The sequence below is a fragment of the Hylobates moloch genome, unplaced genomic scaffold (genome assembly GCF_009828535.3).
Source record: "Hylobates moloch isolate HMO894 unplaced genomic scaffold, HMol_V3 SCAFFOLD_2, whole genome shotgun sequence".
Taxonomy (NCBI): Eukaryota; Metazoa; Chordata; class Mammalia; order Primates; family Hylobatidae; genus Hylobates; species Hylobates moloch.
The window spans coordinates 85,054,047-85,076,333 of NW_026652277.1; the positions used below are offsets into that span (position 1 = coordinate 85,054,047).

Here is a 22,287-nt window from a genome sequence, read left to right on the forward strand (position 1 = left end):
AAGAAGACATGAATGAAGACATCTTTGATTTGTACCTGATCGTAGGCACAAAGCATTCAGTGTTTCACCATTAAGTATGACAGCTGTAGGTTTTCATGGATTCCTCTTATCAGTTTGAGGAAAATCTCAACTGTTCTTATTTTACTGATAATTTTTACTAGGAATAAATAATGGATTTTGTTAAGTGCTTCTTCTGTATCTATTGAGATGATCATGTGATTTTTCTCAGTTTATTAATATAATGAATTAGATTGACCAATTTCTGAATGTTAACCAACCTGGGATACATATTTGGTCATTATGTATTAATATTATTCTTTATACCTGCATGTAAAGGATACGTGTGTGTGTCCATGTGTGTAAGCATGTATGTGTATAAATCATTAAATTTGGCTAAAATTTAGTTTATAATTTTTGCACATGTTTATGATGGATATTGGTCTGTAATTTTATTTGCTTGTAATGGTATTTTTCTGGTTATCTTCTGACCTCAAAGAATGAGCTAGGAAATATTTCTGCCTTTTCAGTTTTCTGGAAAAGTTTGTATAGAATTGGCATGATTTTTTCCTTATAAACTTTCTAGTTTCCTTTTCAATTTCTTCTTTGACACATGGGTTACTGAAAAGTATGTTTTTAAAATTCAGCATATTTGGGGGATTTTCCTGAGGCCCTTCTATTACTGGTTTTTAATTTAATTACACTGTGGTCAGTGAACTTTGTATGATTCAAATACTTTTTTTTTTGAGATGGAGTCTTGCTCAGTTGCCCAGGCTGGAGTGCAATGCAATGGCACGATCTTGGCTCACTGCAACCTCTACCTCCCGGGTTCAAGCGATTCTCTTGTCTTAGCCTCCCGAGCAGCTGGGATTACAAGTGTGCACCACCGTGCCCAGCTAATTTTTGTATTTTTGTAGAGATGGGGTTTCACCATGTTGGCCAGGCTGGTCTTGAACTCCTGACCTCAGGTGATCTGCCTGCCTCAGCCTCCCAAAGTGCTGGGATTACAGGTGTGAGCCACTGCGCCCGGCCAAATACTTTTATATGACACAGAATATGGTCTACCTTGGCAAATGTTCAATGTGCACTTGAAAGGAATGTGCAGGCTGCTGTTTTTGGAGTGTTCTATATATGTCAAGCAGGTCAAATTGGTTGACAGTGTGATTCAAATCTGTTATATTCTTACTGATTTTCTGTCTATGGTCTTATCAGCTATTGAAAAGGGGGGTATTGAAATCTTCTACAAAAACTGTAGACTTATTTATTTTTCCTTGTAGTTCTATCATTTTTCCCTTAAGTATTTTGAAGCTTTATTATATGTATAAATATTTAGTGCTGTATGTCCTCTTGATTAATTGACTTTTATCATTATGAAATGACTGTCTTTATCTTTGATAGTCTTTGCTCTGAAATCTACTTTGATTACTATAGCCACTCCAGCTTTCTTTTCATTTATGTTAGCATGATGTATCTTTCTCCATCCCATTACTTTTAACCGATATATGTCTTCATATTTAAAGTACACTTCTCTCAGGCAGCATGTAAGTGGAGTTAACTTTTTAAATACAACTTAAAATATCTGTATTTTAATGAAGGTATGTGGACCATTTACATTTAATGTGATTATTGATATGGGTAAATTTAAACCTGTGGTCTTGTTATTTCCCTTTTACTCATTTTCTGTTTTCTTTTTGACATTTTTATTATATTATTTCATAGCTTTCATTGACTTATTAGCCATAGCTCCATTATTTTGGTGTTTGCTTTAGGATTTATGAATACATGTTTAAGTTATTACAATCTACCATCAAGAGCTAGCATACCATTTCACATACAAGAAGTTTATAACATTGTACTTCTGTTCTTCCCTTCCTGACCTTTGTGCTATTGTTGTTATATGTTTTATTTTTACATATGTTATAATCCCTGTCGTGCATCATTATCATTTATTTAGTCAGTTATCTTTTTTTTTTGAGACAGAGTTTTGCTCTGTCGCCCAGGCTGGAGTGCAGTGATGTGATCTCGGCTCACTGCAACCTCCGCCTCCTGGGTTCAAGCGATTCTCCTGCCTCAGCCTCCCGAGTAGCTGGGACTACAGGCGTGAGCCAACATGCCTGGCTGATTTCTGCATTTTTTAGTAGAGACAGGGTTTCACCATGTTGGCCAGGCTGGTTTTGAACTCCTGACGTCAGGTGATCCACCTGCCTCGGCCTCCCAAAGTGCTGGGATTACAGGTGTGAGCCACTGCACCTGGCCTAGTCAGTTATCTTTTATATAAATACAGAGATTTCTAAAGAGATTTATATTAAGAAAAACCCATGTAGTTACCATTTTCAGCCCTCTTCAGTCCTTTGTGTAAATTCCTATTTCTTTCTGGTATCATTCTTTTCTGCTTAAATCATGGCATTTAAATTTCTTATAGTGTAGGTCTACAGGTAATGAATTATTTCAGCTTACTGGAAAGGTCTTTAATTGGTCTTTGTTTTTGAGCACTACTTTTGCTGGATATATTAACAGAAACTCTTGGTTGAGATATATATATATATATATATACACCTTTTAGTTTTAAAAATGTGGCACAACTGTCTCCTTGCTTGCATTGTTTTCAACAAGAAATCTGTTGTCTTATCTTTGTTCCTTTGTAGATAATATGTCTTGTTTCCCCTCCTCTGGCTGTTTTAAGATTTATCACTGGTTTTGAGCAATGTGATTATAATGTGTACTGGTGTATTTTTTTTTAATTTCTTCTGCTTAAGGTTAGTTGAACTTTTTGACTCCATGGGTTTATAATTCTCATCAAGTTTGGAGATTTTTGGGTCATAATTTTTCCAAGTATTTTTCTTGTCCCCCACTTTCCTCTGCATTGGGACTTCAATTATATGTATAATAGGCTATTTGATGTTGTCCTATATTTTATTAACTCGTTTTTACATCTTTCTTTTCTGTGTTTCATTATGGATGGTTTTTATTGCTACATTTTCAGGTTCACTAAGCACGTCTTGTGTAAGGTCTAATTTGCTGTTAATCCTATTCAGTGTATTTATTATCTCATACACTGTAGTTTTCATCTCTAGAAATTCAATTTGTTTTTTTGTTTTTAATATCTTGCACATCCCTCCTTAACTTTTGAGCATGTGAACTACAGTCAAAATAACTTTTAATGACTATGTCTTTTAATTCTAACATCTGTGTCACTCCTGAGTTGGTTTGAATTGATTTTTCTCCTTATTATGAGCTTTACTTTTCTGCTATTTTACAGACTAGAAATATAGGTAAACCGAATTAAGACAAAATTTCATAGAAATAAATGTAAAATCCCACAGTTCATACTGAAATAGCAGTAACAAAGTATAAGATGAAAAAAATATGATTTAAAGGTAGCACATGAGAAAGACACTTTTATTGGTTATAATTATTATGACTATAAACTGAATTGAGGGAACAACATGATGCAAATGCCAAAAAGTTAATTCAGTCTTGCATGTGTTATTAGAAATAAATATTCTAGAAAAAAGGAGATAATCAACTTTCTCTAGTTTTGACTGGCCAAATCAGAAGTAGAACAATATAGCTGTAGATGGTTTTGAATGAAACTGGCTAACTAAAGAAAGAGTTTGTTACATAAGAAATGGCCAAACAGGGTTCTTACCCTGGAAAAGAAAAAAGTAGCATCAATATGAAAATGAACTTCAAGTATATATTTTAAGGAAGAAGTATTTACCTTGTTTTGTTTCTTCTTACAGAGGTACACTAATAGATGGCTACTAGTGAGTCAATTTTGGCTTAATGTTTAAAGATTCTGTATTGATCAAATGTCTGAAAATGGAATGAGTCTTATATATTTATGCCTATATATGTATAAAATATTTCACAATAAAAATAAATACTTAAAAAAGATTGGATGGAATAATACATGGAAAACGCTTAACACACAGCAGGCATGCAAGGAAAAGGAGAGGGAAAGAAGAGGGAGAAAACTACATGAGTAGTTATACTACTACTTTTTCTACCTGATACATAGTATTGAATACCTGTTATATCCCAGGATTAAAAAATTCCTCTAGGCTGGGCACGGTGGCTCATGCCTGTAATCCCCACACTCTGGGAGGCAGAGGCAGGTGGATCGCCTGAGGAGTTCGAGACCAGCCTGGCCAACATGGTGAAAACCCATCTCTACTAAAAATACAAAAATTAGCCAGGTGTGGTGGCAGGAGCCTGTAATCCCAGCTACTCAAGAGGCTGAAGCAGGAGAATTGCTTGAACCTGGGAGACGGAGGTTGCAGTGAGCCAAGATCACGCCACTGCACTCCAGCCTGGGTGACAAGAGCGAGACTTCGTCTCAAAAAAAAAAAAATTCCCCTAAACACTAAGGTTATAACATGAAAATAACATAAAAAGTGGAAAGAGTACTGGTATAGGAATCACAAAGCTAGGATTTTAATCCAACCCTCCTTCCCACATCCATTCATTCACCTACCATTAAAGTCATCACTTAGAACCTTTCTTTTTTTAATTAAATCAACAGTCAGTGTTTGTACTATTATGATTGTTTACAGCTGAACAATATAGTGTACTATGACTGCATTTCTTTTCTTCTAGTCTTCATTGAATTCCTGGGAGTTAATAATCACTTCATTTTTGTTTGCTTTCTTAGTTGTACATGTCCTTTAAACCCTCTGACAAGAGCTATAAAATTCAAATAAATAGGTCAAATTAATTGGGTAATCTATGAGTTCCTTTATTTTTTTCTTGGAGGCATTTTACTGAAGGCTTCAGTCCTCCTGTCCCCTGAATCTGGGGACATTCCTTTGCCATTACCTGGGAACTCCTGTTTTTCTCTTTTTTGGTTTACTTCCTCATGTATGGTAGGGAAATGTTTTGAGACCTTGTATGCAGGAGTGATGTTTCACATTTTTAACATCTTTCAGAGGGCATTAATCCATCAGATCCTGGCCAAATAATGAACAGTGTGACAGTTCTGGTCAGCGCTGTCTGCTTGTCCTTGTATTACCTTCTCCTTGATTGCTTTTTGGCCAGGTAAGGATTTCTAGATTAGACATTGTTTTCTCTCAGAATTGGAAGATGTGGCTGTCTTGCCTTTCGGAAGATGTTGCTGTCTTGCCTTTCAGTTTCTAGCTTCCAGTGTTGACACTGAGAGGTCCAACTGCTGTTCAGATTTCTGACCCTTGGTTTGTGAACTGTTTTTTTTTCTCTAGAACTTTTGGGGTCCTTTTATTCCTGGGGATCTAACATTTCCAATATGCTTTGATGAGTTGTTGTTGTTAGTCATTGTGCTGGGCACCCACTGGGTCCACTGAATATGGAAATTCAAATCTTGCATTTTAGTAAATTTTGGATAATTTTTTTTTATTATTTTATTCTCTTTCACTCTGTGCTCTCTTTTTGGACTTTTTTTTTTAAATTTATACTTTAAGTTCTGGGATACATGTGCAGAACATGCGGGTTTGTTACATACACGTGCCATGGTGGTTTGCTGCACCCATCAACCTGTCATCTACATTAGGTATTTCTCCTAATGCTATCCCTCCCCTAGCCCCCCACATGCCCTGGTATGTGATGTTCCCTTCCCTCCCTGTGTCCATGTGTTCTCATTGTTCAACTTCCACTTATGATTGAGAACATGTGGTGTTTGATTTCCTGTTCCTGTGTTGGTTTGCTGAGAATGATGGTTTCCAGCTTCATCCATGTCCCTGCAAAGAACATGAATGCATCCTTTTTTATGGCTGCATAGTATTCCATGGTGTATATGTGCCATATTTTCTTAATCCAGTTTATCATCGATGGGCATTTGGTTTGGTTCCAAGTCATTGCTGTTGTAAATAGTGCTGCAATAAATGTACGTGTACATGTGTTTTTATAGTAGAATGATTTATAATCCTTTGGGTATATATCCAGTAATGAGATTGCTGGGTCAAATGGTATTTCGGGTTTTAGATCCTTGAGGAATTGCCACACTGTCTTCTAAAATGGTTGAACTAATTTACCCTCCCACCAACAGTGTAAAAGCGTTCCTATTTCTCCATATCCTTTCCAGCATCTGTTGTTTTGTGACTTTTTAAAGATCGCCATTCTAACTAGCATGAGATGGTATCTCATTGTGGTTTTGATTTGCATTTCTCCAATGACCAGTGATGATGAGCTTTTTTTCATGTTTGCTGGCCGCATAAATGTCTTCCTTTGAGAAGTGTCTGTTCATACCCTCCACCCACTTTTTGATGGGAATTTTTTTTTTTTTGTTGTAAATTTAAGTTCCTTGTAGATTCTGGATATTAGCCCTTTGTCGGATAGAATGCAAAATTTTTCTCCCATTTTGAAGGTTGCCTGTTCACTCTGATGATGGTTTCTTTTGCTTCGTAGAAGCTCTTTAGTTTAATTAGATCCCATATGTCGATTTTGGCTTTTGTTGCAATTGCTTTTGGTGTTTTAGTCATGAAGTCTTTGCCCATGCCTGTGTCCTGAATGGTATTGCCTAGGTTTTCTTCTAGGGTTTTTATGGTTTTAGGTTTTACACTTAAGTCTTTAACCCATCTTGAGTTTAATATTTTTATCTTTGAAACAAAGAGAAGCAGCATGGTAGGTGGAAGGTAGATAAAGAATTTCATGCCTTTTGGAATGAAATTTTTGGACATTATGTCAAAAGTAATGTTCTACCAACTAATCTTTCTTTCTTTCTTTTTTTTTTTGAGACAAAGTCTCACTCTATTGCCCAGGCTGCAGTGCAGTGGCACGATCTTGACTCATTGGAACCTCTGCCTCCTGGGCTCAAGCAATCCTCTCATCCCAGCTTCCAGAGTAGATGGGTCTACAGGTGCATGCCATCACGTCCACCTAATTATTGTTATTTTTCTGTAGAGAAGGGTTTTACCATGTTGCCCAGGTTGGTCTGGAGCTCCTGGGCTCAAGCAATCCGCCCACCTCGGCCTCTCAAAGTGCTGGGATTAGAGGCATGAGCCACTGGCCTCATCTATTCTTTAAAAAAAAATTATTTAGGCCAGGCTGGGTGGCTCATGTCTGTAGTCCTAGCACTTTGGGAGGTCGAGGCAGGCAGATCACTTGAGGTCAGGAGTTTGAGACCAGCCTGGCCAACATGGTGAAATCCCATCTCTACTATAAATACAAAAATTAGCCAGGTGCTTGTAATCCCAGCAACTCCAGAGGCTGAAGCAGGAGAATCACTTGAACCTGGGAGGCAGAGATTACAGTGAGCAGAGATCATGCCACAGCACTCCAGCCTGGGCAACAGAGTGAGACGCCATCTAAAAAAAAAAAAAAATTGGATCTGTACTGAGGTGTAATTTATATATAAAAACTGCACATATTTAGAATATACAATTTGATGAGTTTGGACGTACGCATACACCTGTGATATTATCACTGTAATCCAGACAATAAACCTATCTATCACCTCTAAAATTTTCCTTTTGTCCTTTGCTTTGTGTATGTGTATGATAAGAACACAACATGAGATCTACCCTCTTAACAAATTTTTAAGTGCACAACACTGTGTTAACTGTAGGCACTATGCTGTATAGCCCATATCTAGAATTTATTCATCTGCATAACTGTAACTTTATACTCACTGAGTAAGAAATCCCATTTCCTCTTCCCTCCATTCTTTGGCAACCAGCTCCTATTTTTTGCTTCTATGATTTGATCATTTTAGACTCCTCATGTAAGTGGAATAATCCAGTACTTATCATCTGTTACTGACATTTCTCTTAACATAATGTCTTGCAGGCATAGCAATGTTTCAAATGGTAGGATTACCCTTTTTTTTAAGGCTAAATAATATTTCATTGTATGTATATAACACATTTTCTTTATCCATTTGTCTGTCAATGGACATTTGGGTTGCTTCCATATCTTGGCTATTGTGAATAATGCTGCAATGAACATGCAAGTACAGGTATTTCTTCAGATCCTGATGTCAGTTCTTTTGGATATACACCCAGGAGTGGGATTGCTGGGTCATACTGTAGTTCTATTTTTAATTTTTTGAGTAACCTGTATACTGTTTTCCATAATGGTTACACCATCATACATTCCCACCTGCAGGGCACAAGGGTTCTAATTTTTCCACTTTCTCATCAACACTGTCTTCTGTTTTTTTTTTTTTTTTTTTTTTGAGATGGAGTCTCACTCTGTCGCCCAAGCTGGAGTGCAGTGGTGCAATCTCAGCTCATTGCAACCTCCACCTCCTGGGTTCAACTGATTATTCTGCCTCAGCCTCCCGAGTAGCTGCGATTACAGGCGCCTGCCACCACACCTGGCAAATTTTTTTGTATTTTTAGTATAGATGGGGTTTCACCATATTGGTCAGGCTGGTCTCGAACTCCTGACCTCGTGATCCACCCACCTCGACCTCCCAAAGTGCTGGGATTACAGGTGTGAGCCATCGTGCCCAGCCAATCTTCTGCTTTTTTGATAATAGCCATTCTAATAGGCATGAGGTTATAGCTCAATGTAGTTTTGATTTGTATGTCTCAAATAATTAGTGATGCTGAACACCTTTTTCTATACCTTTTGTCCATCTGTATGTCTTCTTTTGATAAATGTCTATTCAAGTCCTTCGTTCACTTTTAAAATCAGGTTATTTGCTTTTCTTCTACTGAGTTATAGAAGTCTACCAACCATCTAATCTCATTCCATATATTTAACAGTACTTAAGAATACTGGTATGTGTTATACATTAGGCTCTAGTGTTTGCTAAATCCATATTCATAAAGCCACACATTGTTATTAATGCTTAGGTTGGTACATTTTGTATCTTGTGATCCCAATACTTTGGTTTCCACTGACTGCTGGTGCTGACCTAAAGGCAATTATGTATTGCACTATGTGATATGATATAAATTCTGGCTACCTGGAATCCCTATACAAAATATAATCGGATTCTCTCTTAAGAAATCTGAATATAAAACATTAAAAAGGTAAAGCAGAAGGAAGAGGAGCAGAGTTTAGCCAAACTCTCATTTAGTCATGTTTTAAAACAAGCAGCTCTAATGCTCTCTTTCTGCATCTGAAAGGTCAGTTCCTAGGACAACTCAGTGGTTTCAAACACATTCCAGTTTCCATGAAGCCTGGCTGTGTAGTTTCTGGGACTGTTTCTTTTTTCTCATTATTCCCTTGGTATCTTCACAACAAACCTCCTTAACTAAGATAACTTGCTCCCATCTATATTTATTACAATCTGAAGTGCTAACAGGTGATAATTACTGGAGGAGTGCTATAACATACTACCAGCTCTTAACCTCTGTAATTTGGATAAGACTGCTCTTCATACTGTTTTGAAAGGTATTTTTTCAGTTCCTACTACTACAAAATAAGTTTTGCCAAGTGGATCCCTAAAATCAGATTGAGTAATTTAAAAATTCCTTGACATAGTAAAATTTTAAGTGGAGAAATCACAAAATGATTACAGGAAGCACTGGGGCAACAAACAGAATATTGTGGAAGTTGCTTCTCAAGAGATAAGAATCCAGGGTTCTAATTTCTAATCTAATTCTTGTTATATGACCTTTGAGAAATCTGGGCCTAAGTGATTTGAACCTCAAGTCACACCTTTAAAGTCAGAAAAATAACTGCCTGAAGATAGAAACGGGTGATGGAGATACTTTCTACTTCAAAAGACAAAGATTCTCTCATTTGATATACAAGATTTCAATATAACCCCACTCTTTGTTTCCTGTTACAAGGAGGTGGCATGTACTAAGCACGCACTCCAAAATGTTTGGAATCAGAAGCAGCAGTCCTGTAACCTAACCACCACTAGAACATACTCTGATTTCACAAAATCCTGGCCATTAAATCTTTAAATATAAGTAAAAAGTATAGGCAGTTGTAGGAACTAAATGTTGTCATTAATTGAGTGTATTGAAAATAGTTTTATTCTTTTTAATTTGTATAAAGGTTGAATGGTTTTCATTTTTAAACAATATTTATCACAATACAGTAAAATTGCACTGCAAAACAAAAGAATGTTGAAAAGCATTTCAAATCCTTTATGTTATGACTTTATTTGCTTTTTATCTAAAGAGAAATTTCTCTCCTGGAGTGTCACCCGCACATTAGGTGATGACAGCACTAAAATTGTATTTAGTGGCAATTAACTGCTATTTCCCACTTGCTGTTTTTATTCCATTTTAAACTATTTCTTTTAAATCTCATTAAGTTTATTTAAAAGCTGAAATAGATATATAACACCAAAATGATTTTGAGAAAAATAATCTTCTATCAATATGAGAAGCATTTTTCACCATTCGTTTCAGTTCAAGAATAAAAATGACTGTCTCCACAAAATCATGCTGCTTCCAATTATTTGTTAAGTACATACCTCTGCTTCCATGTGATAAGCATTTTCCACTCTCCTAAAATCCTTTGTCACAGTTACATTTTCTGCCTGAAACGGAAAAAGTCCAAGAGTATGATTACTAAATATTTGACACAATTACTCTAAAACATAGATTAGAAACCTACACTAATTAAAATCAGAAAAACATGGAGTATGCAAAAAGAACTTTGCCTGTTGTTTTAAAACTTTCCTAAAAGTGACATAAAATGAATTCAGAAATCGATTTTGCTTAAAATTTCATAAATGTCACTCCTTTTATAATTTGAAAATAGTTTTATTCTTTTTAATTTGTATAAAGGTTGAATGGTTTTCATTTTTAAACAATATTTATCACAATACAGTAAAATTGCACTGCAAAACAAAAGAATGTTGAAAAGCATTTCAAATCCTTTATGTTATGACTTTATTTGCTTTTTATCTAAAGAGAAATTTCTCTCCTGGAGTGTCACCTGCACATTAGGTGATGATAGCACTAAAATTGTATTTAGTGGCAATTAACTGCTATTTCCCACTTGCTGTTTTTATTCCATTTTAAACTATTTCTTAGTTTATATTACCTTATAATGAAAGTATGAAGTTAGGGTGATATCTATGAGCAATTGTTTGCACATAAAGTATACTTAATGTTGAGTGTCAGTGTTTTAAAAAATATTTAATTTACAAATATTTTAATACAAAATTACCAAATACTTATCATGTGCTACTCTAGGCAAGTTACTCAATTTTTCAAGCCTTAGTTTCTACATTTATCAAATCAGGTTAATACCATGTACACCATATAGCATCATTTTGCAGATTTAATGAGAAGTTGTATATCAAGTATTTGGCATAGAGAAGGCACTCACAAAAAGTGGATGCTATACCACTATGATATAAATATTTATTGAAACATCTAACCTGAGCCAGTTTGGTTTCAGAAAAGTACTAATATTTATATATTCTCGGGGTAAATACAAGACATATAATTCTGACAAAAAAGTTGAATTTCTTATTTACTTCCCAAAAGGGTTTTTAAATTCAGTGACTAAAATCTTCAGCTACTCTCATTCTTTGGGGACAAGCAAAACTTATATTTTATGTAATTTGTTTGTACCTTTCAAAATATATGTTAAATCAATATATGATTATGCCAAGTAATTTAATTATGTTATTTGAAGAAGACATGGTTGCATCTAAATTTTAAGATATAAACTAATTACAAGCAGTTTATGTTATCCAGAAAAATTCTTAAAAGTTTTAACCTAAGTTAAAAGCTTTTGACTCAAGTTCCAAGTATCACTCTGATGTCTGTCAGTCCCATGAAAATATTAACGCAATATTTTTATTATGAAAGTAATACCTACTCATTGTGGAAAATTTAGAATACAGGTTAAGTACAAAACAGTACAGTAGCTCTCCCTTAAACAGTACAGTAGTTCTCCCTTATCTACAGGGATAAATTCCAAGACCTCCAGCAGATACCTGAAACCATAGATAGTATCCAACCTTATATACATTTTTTTCTGCTCTGATAACCGAGAGAGCTACAAGTGACTAATGGGTAGATAGCACATACAGCATGGATACACACTGAACAAGGTATGATTCACATGCCCAGGTGGGACAGAGCAGGACACAGAGATTTCATCACGCTACTCAGAATGGTGTACAATTTTAAACTTATGGATTATTTCTGGTATTTTATATTTAATATTTTTGGACCAAGACTGACTGCAAGAATTAGGGGTCTGTACTATATATATTGCTTGCAATCACTTTTTCACTTGATTAACATCAAACTTTTTTGTCATTTAATATTTTATGACATGTAAACATATGTCATAAAACATGTCTCATTTTTCACTTTTCTCCCTCTTCACTTGATAAACTTCTCATTGAAAAATTATTAGAGAGATAATTTTAGGAAAGGTAACTGGAAAGAAAAGTATCTTTTATTGCTATTTTTGTTTTTAATAGTGTTTTTAAAATAAAAATACATGCTAATCAAAGAAAATCTAATACTAGAGAAAATAACCAAAAAAAAAAATAACATTCTCAAACCCCATTACTGTTAATATTTTAGTAAACATTTTAATAAACCATCAATGTATATAAACGTATCTAGATCTATATACAGACTTTTTCATAAATAAAATTATATTCTACAGTTTGTTCTTAACTACTGATTGACAGGGTCTTGCTTTGCTGCCCAGGCTGCAGTGTAGTGGTACAAGCACGACTCACTGTAATCTTGAACTTCTGAGCTCAAGCAATCTTCCTGCCTCAGCCACCTGAGTAGCTAGGAGGCTAACAGGCACACACCACCATGCCTGGATTTTCTAAAAAAATTTTTTGTAGAGATAGGATCTTGCTATGTTGCCTAGGGTGGTCTCAAATTCCTGGCCTCAAGTGATCCTCCCACCTTAGCCTCTCAAAGTGCTGGGATTACAGGCATGAGCCACCACACTTGGCCTGAACTTTCTAAAATAAACTTTTAATTTTGGAATAATTTTAAATTTACAGAGAAGTTACCAAGATAGTACAGAGTTCCCATCTATCTCACTTTCAGACTTCTCTGATGTTAATACTATAGTACATCTGTCTAAACTAAAAAGCCAACATTAGTAGATTACCATTAACAAAACTCCAAACTTTATTTGGATTTCACCAGTTTTTCTATTAAATGTCCCTTTTACTACCACAGGATCAAATCCATGATACTGTATTGCATTAATTCATCAAGTCTCCTTAGTCTCCTCTGGTCTCTTGACAGTTTCTCAGTCTTCCCTTGTTTTTCATGACCTTGAAAGTTTTGGTCATGTATTTTGCAGAAAGTCCCTCATTTTGACATTGATGTTTTCTCATGATTAGACTAGAGTTATGAATTTTAGGAAAGAATACTATAGAGGTGAAATGCCTTTTTAATCACAACACATCAGGCAGTACATGGTATCCACATGAAACTACTCAAGATACTAATACTGGTCACTTGGGTAAAGTAGTGTTTGCCAGTTTCCTCCACTGTAAAGTTATTATTTTCCCCTTTCCATACTTTATTAATTGGAAGCATGTCACTAAGTGCAGCCCACACTCACTCAATAAATACTGCTTTATTTATTTTGTTGCTCAATTGTTCTAGCTTTGGCCATTGGGACTTCTTTCAGGTTGGCTCCTTTATCTGTTTGACATACACCTTTCCTTTACTTTTTGAGCACTTTCTTACTTTCTGTTGCAAGATATTACACCCTTATGTAGTTTCCTTGCCCCAGTCCTAGAATAAGCCCTTTCTCCAAGAAGCATAGTACCTTTTCTTTGAGATTCATATGTAGAACCAAGATCTGAATGCTGAGACTGCTTACTGCTATTGGGGTGTCATTCCTTCTAGGCTCTCTCAGTGGACAGAGCTAGGTTACATATATATATATATGCATAGACATATATACGCACACAGATACTAACTCACATGTAAAATTTTCTGTATTTTTCCATCTGTACAATATACAAAGGTAAATATGAGTTCACACTGATGTTTTCAACTCTAATCCTGAATCACAGAATTCATTTTAACCTTACATTTTTATCTGTAACTTCCCTCTCTGATAGTGAGAAATCTGGCTCCCATCATCCACTATCCACTTATTTATTTGTTTAACCCCAGTATACATGTAAAGCAGTTTCAGACTTGTTAACAAATACCCCTTTGGAAAACATATTTACCAACTAGAGCATAGAGTTTTTGTATCTTTAATCTTCATCCTTATAATTTCCAGTCAAAACACCATTTTCCAGTAATTTAGGACACTCCCTGCCCCTATCACCTTAAGCACAGTTATGTCACTCATTTGTAAGAACTGGGTCCATTTGTCAACAGAATAAATTTTATCCTGGGATTGATCCTGTGATAGGCTCTTTGATGCCTTTTTCCCGCAGTTTACATACATCAAGCTTCACTATTTGTGATTTACAGCTCTATGAGGTTTGACAAATGCATAAAGTCATGTATGTACCACTCCAGTACCATAAAGAAGTTCTTTCACCTTAAAAATTTCTCCATGAATCTCTTTTAGTCAACCACTTTGCCCTCCAACAGTTAACCACTAATCTGTTTTCGTTCCCCATAGTTTTACTTTTCTCCAGAAGATCATATGAATAGAATCATAAAATTCAAAGCTTTTGGGTCTGGCTTCTTTCACTGGCTAATATGCAGCTAAGATTCACTAACGTTGTTTTGTGAATCAATTCTCATTTTTATTGCTGAATAACATTCTTTTGCATGGATGTACCACAATTTTTTATTATTTATTTATTTATTTATTTTTATTATTATTATACTTTAGGTTTTAGGGTACATGTGCACAATGTGCAGGTTTGTTACATATGTATCCATGTGCCATGTTGATTTCCTGCACCCATTAACTCGTCATTTAGCATTAGGTATATCTCCTAATGCTGTCCCTCCCCCCTCCCCCAACCCCACAACAGTCCCCGGAGTGTGATGTTCCCCTTCTTGTGTCCATGAGTTCTCATTGTTCAGTTCCCACCTATGAGTGAGAACATGTGGTGTTTGGTTTTTTGTCCTTGCGATAGTTTACTGAGAATGATGGTTTCCAGTTTCATCCATGTCCCTACAAAGGACATGAATTCATCCTTTTTTATGGCTGCATAGTATTCCATGGTGTATATGTGCCACATTTTCTTAATCCAGTCTATCGTTGTTGGACATTTGGGTTGGTTCCAAGCCTTTGCTATTGTGAATAGTGCTGCTATAAACATATGTGTGCATGTGTCTTTATAGCAACATGATTTATAATCCTTTGGGTATATACCCAGTAATGGGATGGCTGGGTCAAATGGTATTTCTAGTTCTAGATCCCTGAGGAATCGTCACACTGACTTCCACAATGGTTGAACTAGTTTACAGTCCCACCAACAGTGCAAAAGTGTTCCTATTTCTCCACATCCTCTCCAGCACCTGTTGTTTCCTGACTTTTTAATGATGGCCATTCTAACTGGTGTGAGATGGTATCTCATTGTGGTTTTGATTTGCATTTCTCTGATGGCCAGTGATGATGAGCATTTTTTCACGTATTTTTTGGGTGCATAAATGTCTTCTTTTGAGAAGTGTCTGTTCATATCCTTTGCCCACTTTTTGATGGGGTTGTTTTTTTCTTGTAAATTTGTTTGAGTTCATTGTAGATTCTGGATATTAGCCCTTTGTCAGATGAGTAGGTTGCAAAAATTTTCTCCCATTCTGTAGGTTGCCTGTTCATTCTGATGGTAGTTTCTTTTGCTGTGCAGAAGTTCTTTAGTTTAATTAGATCCCATTTGTCAATTTTGGCTTTTGTTGCCATAGCTTTTGGTGTTTTAGACATGAAGTCCTTGCCCATGCCTATGTCCTGAATGGTATTGCCTAGGTTTTCTTCTAGGGTTTTTATGGTTTTAGGTGTAACATGTAAGTCTTTAATCCATCTTGAATTAATATTTGTATAAGGTGTAAGGAAAGGATTCAGTTTCAGCTTTCTATATATGGCTAGCCAGTTTTCCCAGCAACAGCATTTATTAAATAGGGAATCGTTTCCCCATTTGTTGTTTTTGTCAGGTTTTTGAAAGATCAGATGGTTGTAGATGTGTGGTATTATTTCTGAGAGCTCTGTTCTGCTCCATTGGTCTATATCTCTGTTTTGGTTCCAGTACCATGCTGTTTTGGTTACTGTAGCCTTGTAGTACAGTTTGAAGCCAGGCAGCACGATGCCTCCTGCTTTGTTCTTTTGGCTTAGGATTGACTTGGTGATGCGGGCTCTTTTTTGGTTCCATATGAACCTTAAAGTAGTTCTTTCCAATTCTGTGAAGAAAGTCATTGGTAGCTTGATGGGGATGGCATTGGATCTATAAATTACCTTAGGTAGTATGGCCATTTTCATGATATTGATTCTTCCTACCCATGAGCATGGAATGTTCTTCCATTTGTTTGTGTCCTCTTTTACTTCATTGAGCAGTGGTTTGTAGTTCTCCTTGAAGAGGTCCTTCACATCCCTTGTAAGTTGGATTCCTAGGTATTTTATTCTCTTTGAAGCAGTTGTGAATGGGAGTTCACTCATGATTTGGCTGTTTGTCCGTTATTGGTGTATAGGAATGCTTGTGATTTCTGCACAATGATTTTGTATCCTGAGACTTTCTTGAAGTTACCTATCAGCTTAAGGAGATTTTGGGCTGAGATAATGGGGTTTTCTAAATATACAATCATGTCATCTGCAAACAGGGACAATTTGACTTCCTCTTTTCCTAACTGAATACCCTTTATTTCTTTCTCCTGCCTGATTGCCCTGGCCAGAACTTCCAACACTATGTTGAATAGGAGTGGTGAGAGAGGGCATCCCTGTCTTGTGCCAGTTTTCAAAGGGAATGCTTCCAGTTTTTGCCCATTCAGTATGATATTGGCTGTGGGTTTGTCATAAATAGCTCTTATTATTTTTAGATACATCCCATCAATACCTAGTTTATTGAGAGTTTTTAGGATGAAGGGCTGTTGAATTTTGTCAAAGGCTTTTTCTGCATCTATTGAGATAATCATGTGGTTTTTGTTTTTTGTTCTTTTTATATGATGGATTACGTTTATTGATTTGTGTATGTTGAACCAGCCTTGCATCCCAGGGATGAAGCCCACTTGATCATGGTGGGTAAGCTTTTTGATGTGCTGCTGGATTTGGTTTGCCAGTATTTTATTGAGGACTTTTGCATTGATGTTCATCAGGGATATTGGTCTAAAATTCTCTTTTTTTGTTGTGTCTCTGCCAGGCTTTGGTATCAGGATGATGCTGGCCTTATAAAATGAGTTAGGGAGGATTCCCTCTTTTTCTATTGATTGGCATAGTTTCAGAAGGAATGGTACCAGCTCCTCTTTGTACCTCTGTTAGAAACTGCTGTGAATCCATCTGGTCCTGGACTTTTTTTGGTTGGTAGGCTATTAATTATTACCTCAATTTCAGAGCCTGTTATTGGTCTATTCAAGGATTCAACTTCTTCCTGGTTTAACCTTGGTAGGGTGTATGTGTTGAGGAATTTATCCATTTCTTCTAGATTTTCTAGTTTATTTGCATATAGGTGTTTATAGTATTCTCTGATGGTAGTTTGTATTTCTGTGGGATTGGTGGTGATATCCCCTTTATCATTTATTATTGCATCTGATTCTTCTCTCTTTTCTTCTTTATTCGTCTTGCTAGTGGTCTATCAATTTTGTTGATCTTTTCAAAAAACCAGTTCCTGGATTCAGTGATGTTTTTGAAGGGTTTTTTGTGTCTCTATCTCCTTCAGTTCTGCTCTGATCTTAGTTACTTCTTGCCTTCTGTTAGCTTTTGAATATGTTTGCTCTTGCTTCTCTAGTTCTTTTAATTGTGATGTTAGGGTGTCAATTTTAGATCTTTCCTGCTTTCTCTTGTGGGCATTTAGTGCTATAAATTTCCCTCTACACACTGCTTTGAATGTGTCCCAGAGATTCTGGTATGTTGTGTCTTTGTTCTCATTGGTTTCAAAGAACATCTTTATTTCTGCCTTCATTTCGTTATGTACCCAGTAGTCATTCAGGAGCAGGTTGTTCAGGTTCCATGTAATTGAGTGGTTTTGAGTGAGTTTCTTAATCCTGAGTTCTAGTTTGATTGCACTGTGGTCTGAGAGACAGTTTGTTATAATTTCTGTTCTTTTACATTTGCTGAGGAGTGCTTCACTTCCAACTATGTGGTCAACTTTGGAATACGTGCAGTGTAGTGCTGAGAAGAATGTATATTCTGTTGATTTGGGGTGGAGAGTTCTGTAGATGTCTATTAGGTCTGCTTGGTGCAAAGCTGAGTTCAATTCCTGGGTATCCTTGTTAACTTTCTGTCTCGTTGATCTGCCTAATGCTGACAGTGGGTGTTAAAGTTTCCCATTATATTATGTGGGTGTCTAAGTCTCTTTGTAGGTCTCTAAGCACTTGCTTTACAAATCTGGGTGCTCCTGTATTGGGTGCATATATATTTAGGATAGTTAGCTCTTCTTGTTGAATTGATCCCTTTACCATTATGTAATGGCCTTCTTTGTCTCTTCTGATCTTTGTTGATTTAAAGTCTGTTTTATCAGAGACTAGTATTGCAATTCATGCTTTTTTTTCGTTTTCCGTTTGCTTGGTAGACCTTCCTGCATCCGTTTATTTTGAGCCTATGTGTGTCTCTGTACATGAGATGGGTCTCCTGAATGCAGCACACTGATGGGTCTTGATGCTTTATCCAATTTGCCAGTCTGTGTCTTTCAATTGGAGCATTTAGCCCATTTACATTTAAGGTGAATATTGTTATGTGTGAATTTGATCCTGTCATTATGATGTTAGCTGGTTATTTTGCTTGTTAGTTGATGCAGTTTCTTCCTAGCACAGATGGTCTTTATAATTTGGCATGTTTTTGCAGTGGCTGGTACCAGTTGTTCCTTTCCATGTTTAGTGCTTCCTTCAGGAGCTCTTGTAAGGCAGGCCTGGTGGTCACAAAATCTCTCAGCATTTGCTTGTCTCTAAAGGATTTTATTTCTCCTTCACTTATGAAGCTTAGTTTGGCTGGATATGAAATTCTGGGTTAAAAATTCTTTTCTTGACAAACGTTGAATATTGTCCCCCACTCTCTTCTGGCTTGTAGAGTTTCTGCTGAGAGATCAGCTGTTAGTCTGATGGGCTTCCCTTTGTGGGTAACCTGACCTTTGTCTCTGGCTGCCCTTAACATTTTTTCCTTCATTTCAACTTTGGCGAATCTGACAATTATGTGTCTTGGAGTTGCTCTTCTCGAGGAGTATCTTTGTGGCATTCTCTGTATTTCCTGAATTTGAATTTTGGCCTGCCTTGCTAGGTTGGAGAAATTCTCCTGGATAATATCCTGCAGAGTGTTTTCCAACTTGGTTCCATTCTCCCCATCACTGTCAGGTACACCAATCAGATGTAGATTTGGTCTTTTCATACAGTCCCATATTTCTTGGAGGCTTTGTTCATTTCTTTTTACTCTTTTTTCTCTAAACTTCTCTTCTCGCCTCATTTCATTCATTTGATCTTCCATCACTGATACCCTTTATTCCAGTTGATCTAATTGGCTACTGATGCTTGTGCATGTTTCATGTAGTTCTTGTGCCATGGTCTTCAGCTCCATCAGGTCATTTAAGGTCTTCTCTACGCTGTTTATTCTAGTTAGCCATTCATCTAATCTTTTTTCAAGGTTTTTAGCTTCTTTGCAATGGGTTTGAACATCCTCTTTTAGGTCGGAGAAGTTTGTTATTACCGACCATCTGAAGCCTTCTTCTCTCAACTTGTCAAAGTCATTCTCAGTCCAGCTTTGTTCCATTTCTGGCGAGGAGCTGCATTCCTTTGGAGGAGAAGAGACGCTCTGATTTTTAGAATTTTCAGCTTTCCTGCTCTGGTTTCTCCCCATCTTTGTGGTTTGATCTACTTTTGGTCTTTGATGATTGTGATGTACAGATGGGGTTTTGGTGTGGATGTCCTTTCTGTTAGTTTTCTTTCTAACAGTCAGGACCCTTAGCTGCAGGTCTGTTGGAGTTTGCTGGAGGTCTACTCCAGACCCTGTTTGCCTGGGTATCACCATCGGAGGCTGCAGAACAGCAAATATTGCAGAACAGCAAATGTTGCTGCCTGATCTTTCCTCTGGAAGCTTTGTCTCAGAGGGGCGCCCGGCAGTATGAGGTGTCAATCGGCCCCTACTGGGTGGTGCCTCCCAGTTAGGCTACTCAGGGGTCAGGGACCCTCTTGAGGAAGCAGTCTGTCCATTCTCAGATCTCAAACTCCGTGCTGGGAGAACCACTACTCTCTTCAAGGCTGTCAGACAGGGACATTTAAGTCTGCAGAAATTTCTGCTGCCTTTTGTTCAGCTATGCCCTGCCCTAGAGGTGGAGTTTACAGTGGCGTGCAGGTCTCCTTGAGCTGTGGTGGAATCCACCCAGTTCAAGCTTCCCAGCTGCTTTGTTTACCTACTCAAGCCTCAGCAATGGCAGAGGCCCCTCCCCAACCCTTGCTGCTGCCTTACAGTTTGATATCAGACTTCTGTGCTAGCAGTGAGCGAGGCTCCATGGGTGTTGGACCCTCTGAGCCAGGTGCAGGATATAATCTCCTTGTTTGCCGTTTGCTAAGACCATTGGAAAAGCGCAGTATTAGGGTGGGAGTGACCCGCTTTTCCGGGTACCGTCTGTCACGGGTTCCCTTGGCTAGGAAAGGGAATTCCCCGACCCCTTGCACTTTTCCCGGGTGAGGTGATCCCTCCCTCTGCTTCGGCTCATGCTCCATAGGCTGCACCCACTGTCCTGCACCCACTGTCTGACAAGCCCCAGTGAGATGAATCCAGTACCTCAGTTGGAAATGCAGAAATCACCCGTCTTCTGCATTGCTCACGCTGGGAGCTGTAGACTGGAGCTGTTCCTATTTGGCCATCTTGGAACCTATGCCAGCCCAGTGGTTTTTAAAGGGAAGTGTGTACAGTCTGAAAATAACTCATATAAGACAGTTATGTTGCTTCTCTATATAGTAAAATATTTGATACATTTTGAAATTCTAAATAATATTACAGGGAATGGAGAAATAAAAGTTGCCTGTTGACAATCAGATGGAGGAGGTCTAAGCAGAACATAAACAATGTTTCCAGAGGACATAGAATCTAAGGAAAGTTTTTAATAGAGCCAAAGTTTCTAACGGAAACTAACAGACCTGCAACCACAAAAAATAATTAACATTCTTTTTCTGCTTGATTGCTGTGCCTTTACCAAAGGCACACCTAGCCTAACTGTAATCCTCTGGGTTTCGTATGAAAAAATTAATTAAATAGCCAGTCACCAAACTGTCCCTGCCTGCTTCACTGATCCTTTCCTGCATCTACTCAGCACAAGGGCAAAACCTTTAAGAGGCTCCTCCTGAATACCTGTTTCTGAAACACTCCTAAGGTCCTTTGGGATGCATTATTCTTTGTTGCATCATGCTAAATAAACCTAACTTGTTTCACTATAGATACATTTCCGATAGTCTGGCTGGTGGGTTCCAACACAGAGTATGAAATTTTTTGTTTAGCTATAGGGCAGTGGTTCTCCACCAGATGATTTTGCCCTGGGGGACATCTGCCAGTGCCTGGAGACATTTTTTATTGTCACAGCTGGGGAAGAGGAATACGCTACTAAGTGAATACACAAGATGATCAAGTGTCCCTATAAAACTCAAACTGAGGAGGTTCCTCACACATGGGCCTGCCAGTTTTAAAACTTGAACAGTTTCAGGTAAAGGAGGACATGCTGGTCACCCCATGGGTATGGGCCAGGAATGCTGCTAAATATCCTACAATGCACAGGACAGCCCCCAACAACAACGAATTATCCAATCCATAATGTTAACACTGCCAAGATTGAGAAAGCTTGCTGTAAGGGGCACAAAACTGAAAAGTATTGAAATATATCAGCCTACTCTGCTAAGTTTTCTTGATTAAGCTACTGTTTATTTCTAAATACAAAAGGCAGAGTTTTAAGACAAATTGGTCAAGACAGGAATAACTACTTAAGTAATATGGGTGTATTAGTCCATTTTCACACTGCTATAAAGATACTACCTGAGTTTGGGTAATTTATAAACAAATGAGGTTTGACTCAGTTCCACATGGCTGGGGAGGCCTCAGGAAACTTACAATCATGGCAGAAAGCAAAGGGGAAGCAAGGCACGTCTTACATGTTGGCAGGAGAGAGTGATAAAGTATCACACTTTAAAGCATCAGCTCTCATGAGAACTCCCTCACTCTCACAAGGACAGCATGGAGGAAACTACCCCCATAGTTCAATTACCTCCCATCAGATCCCTCCCTTGACACATAGGGATTACAATTCTAGATGAAATTTGAGTGGGGACACAGAGTCAAACCATATCAATAGGGAAGCACAAATCATGA

The 22,287-nt window shown here is 37.3% G+C and overlaps 1 protein-coding gene and 1 long non-coding RNA gene across 3 annotated transcripts in view; one reads left to right on the top strand and one right to left on the bottom strand.

Moving 5' to 3' along the window:
• The window catches only part of LOC131382634 (uncharacterized), a 1,005,882-nt gene that overhangs the window by 14,972 nt on the left and 968,623 nt on the right, over positions 1 to 22,287 (top strand). The window lies entirely within an intron of this gene.
• Positions 1 to 22,287, bottom strand: part of IRAK1BP1 (interleukin 1 receptor associated kinase 1 binding protein 1) — a 37,088-nt gene that overhangs the window by 6,252 nt on the left and 8,549 nt on the right. For both annotated transcript variants that reach the window (XM_058435025.1, XM_032152824.2), the window contains exon 2: positions 10,352 to 10,417. In XM_058435025.1, the coding sequence (XP_058291008.1) occupies positions 10,352 to 10,417 (66 nt within the window). The remainder of the gene's footprint in view (positions 1 to 10,351; positions 10,418 to 22,287) is intronic.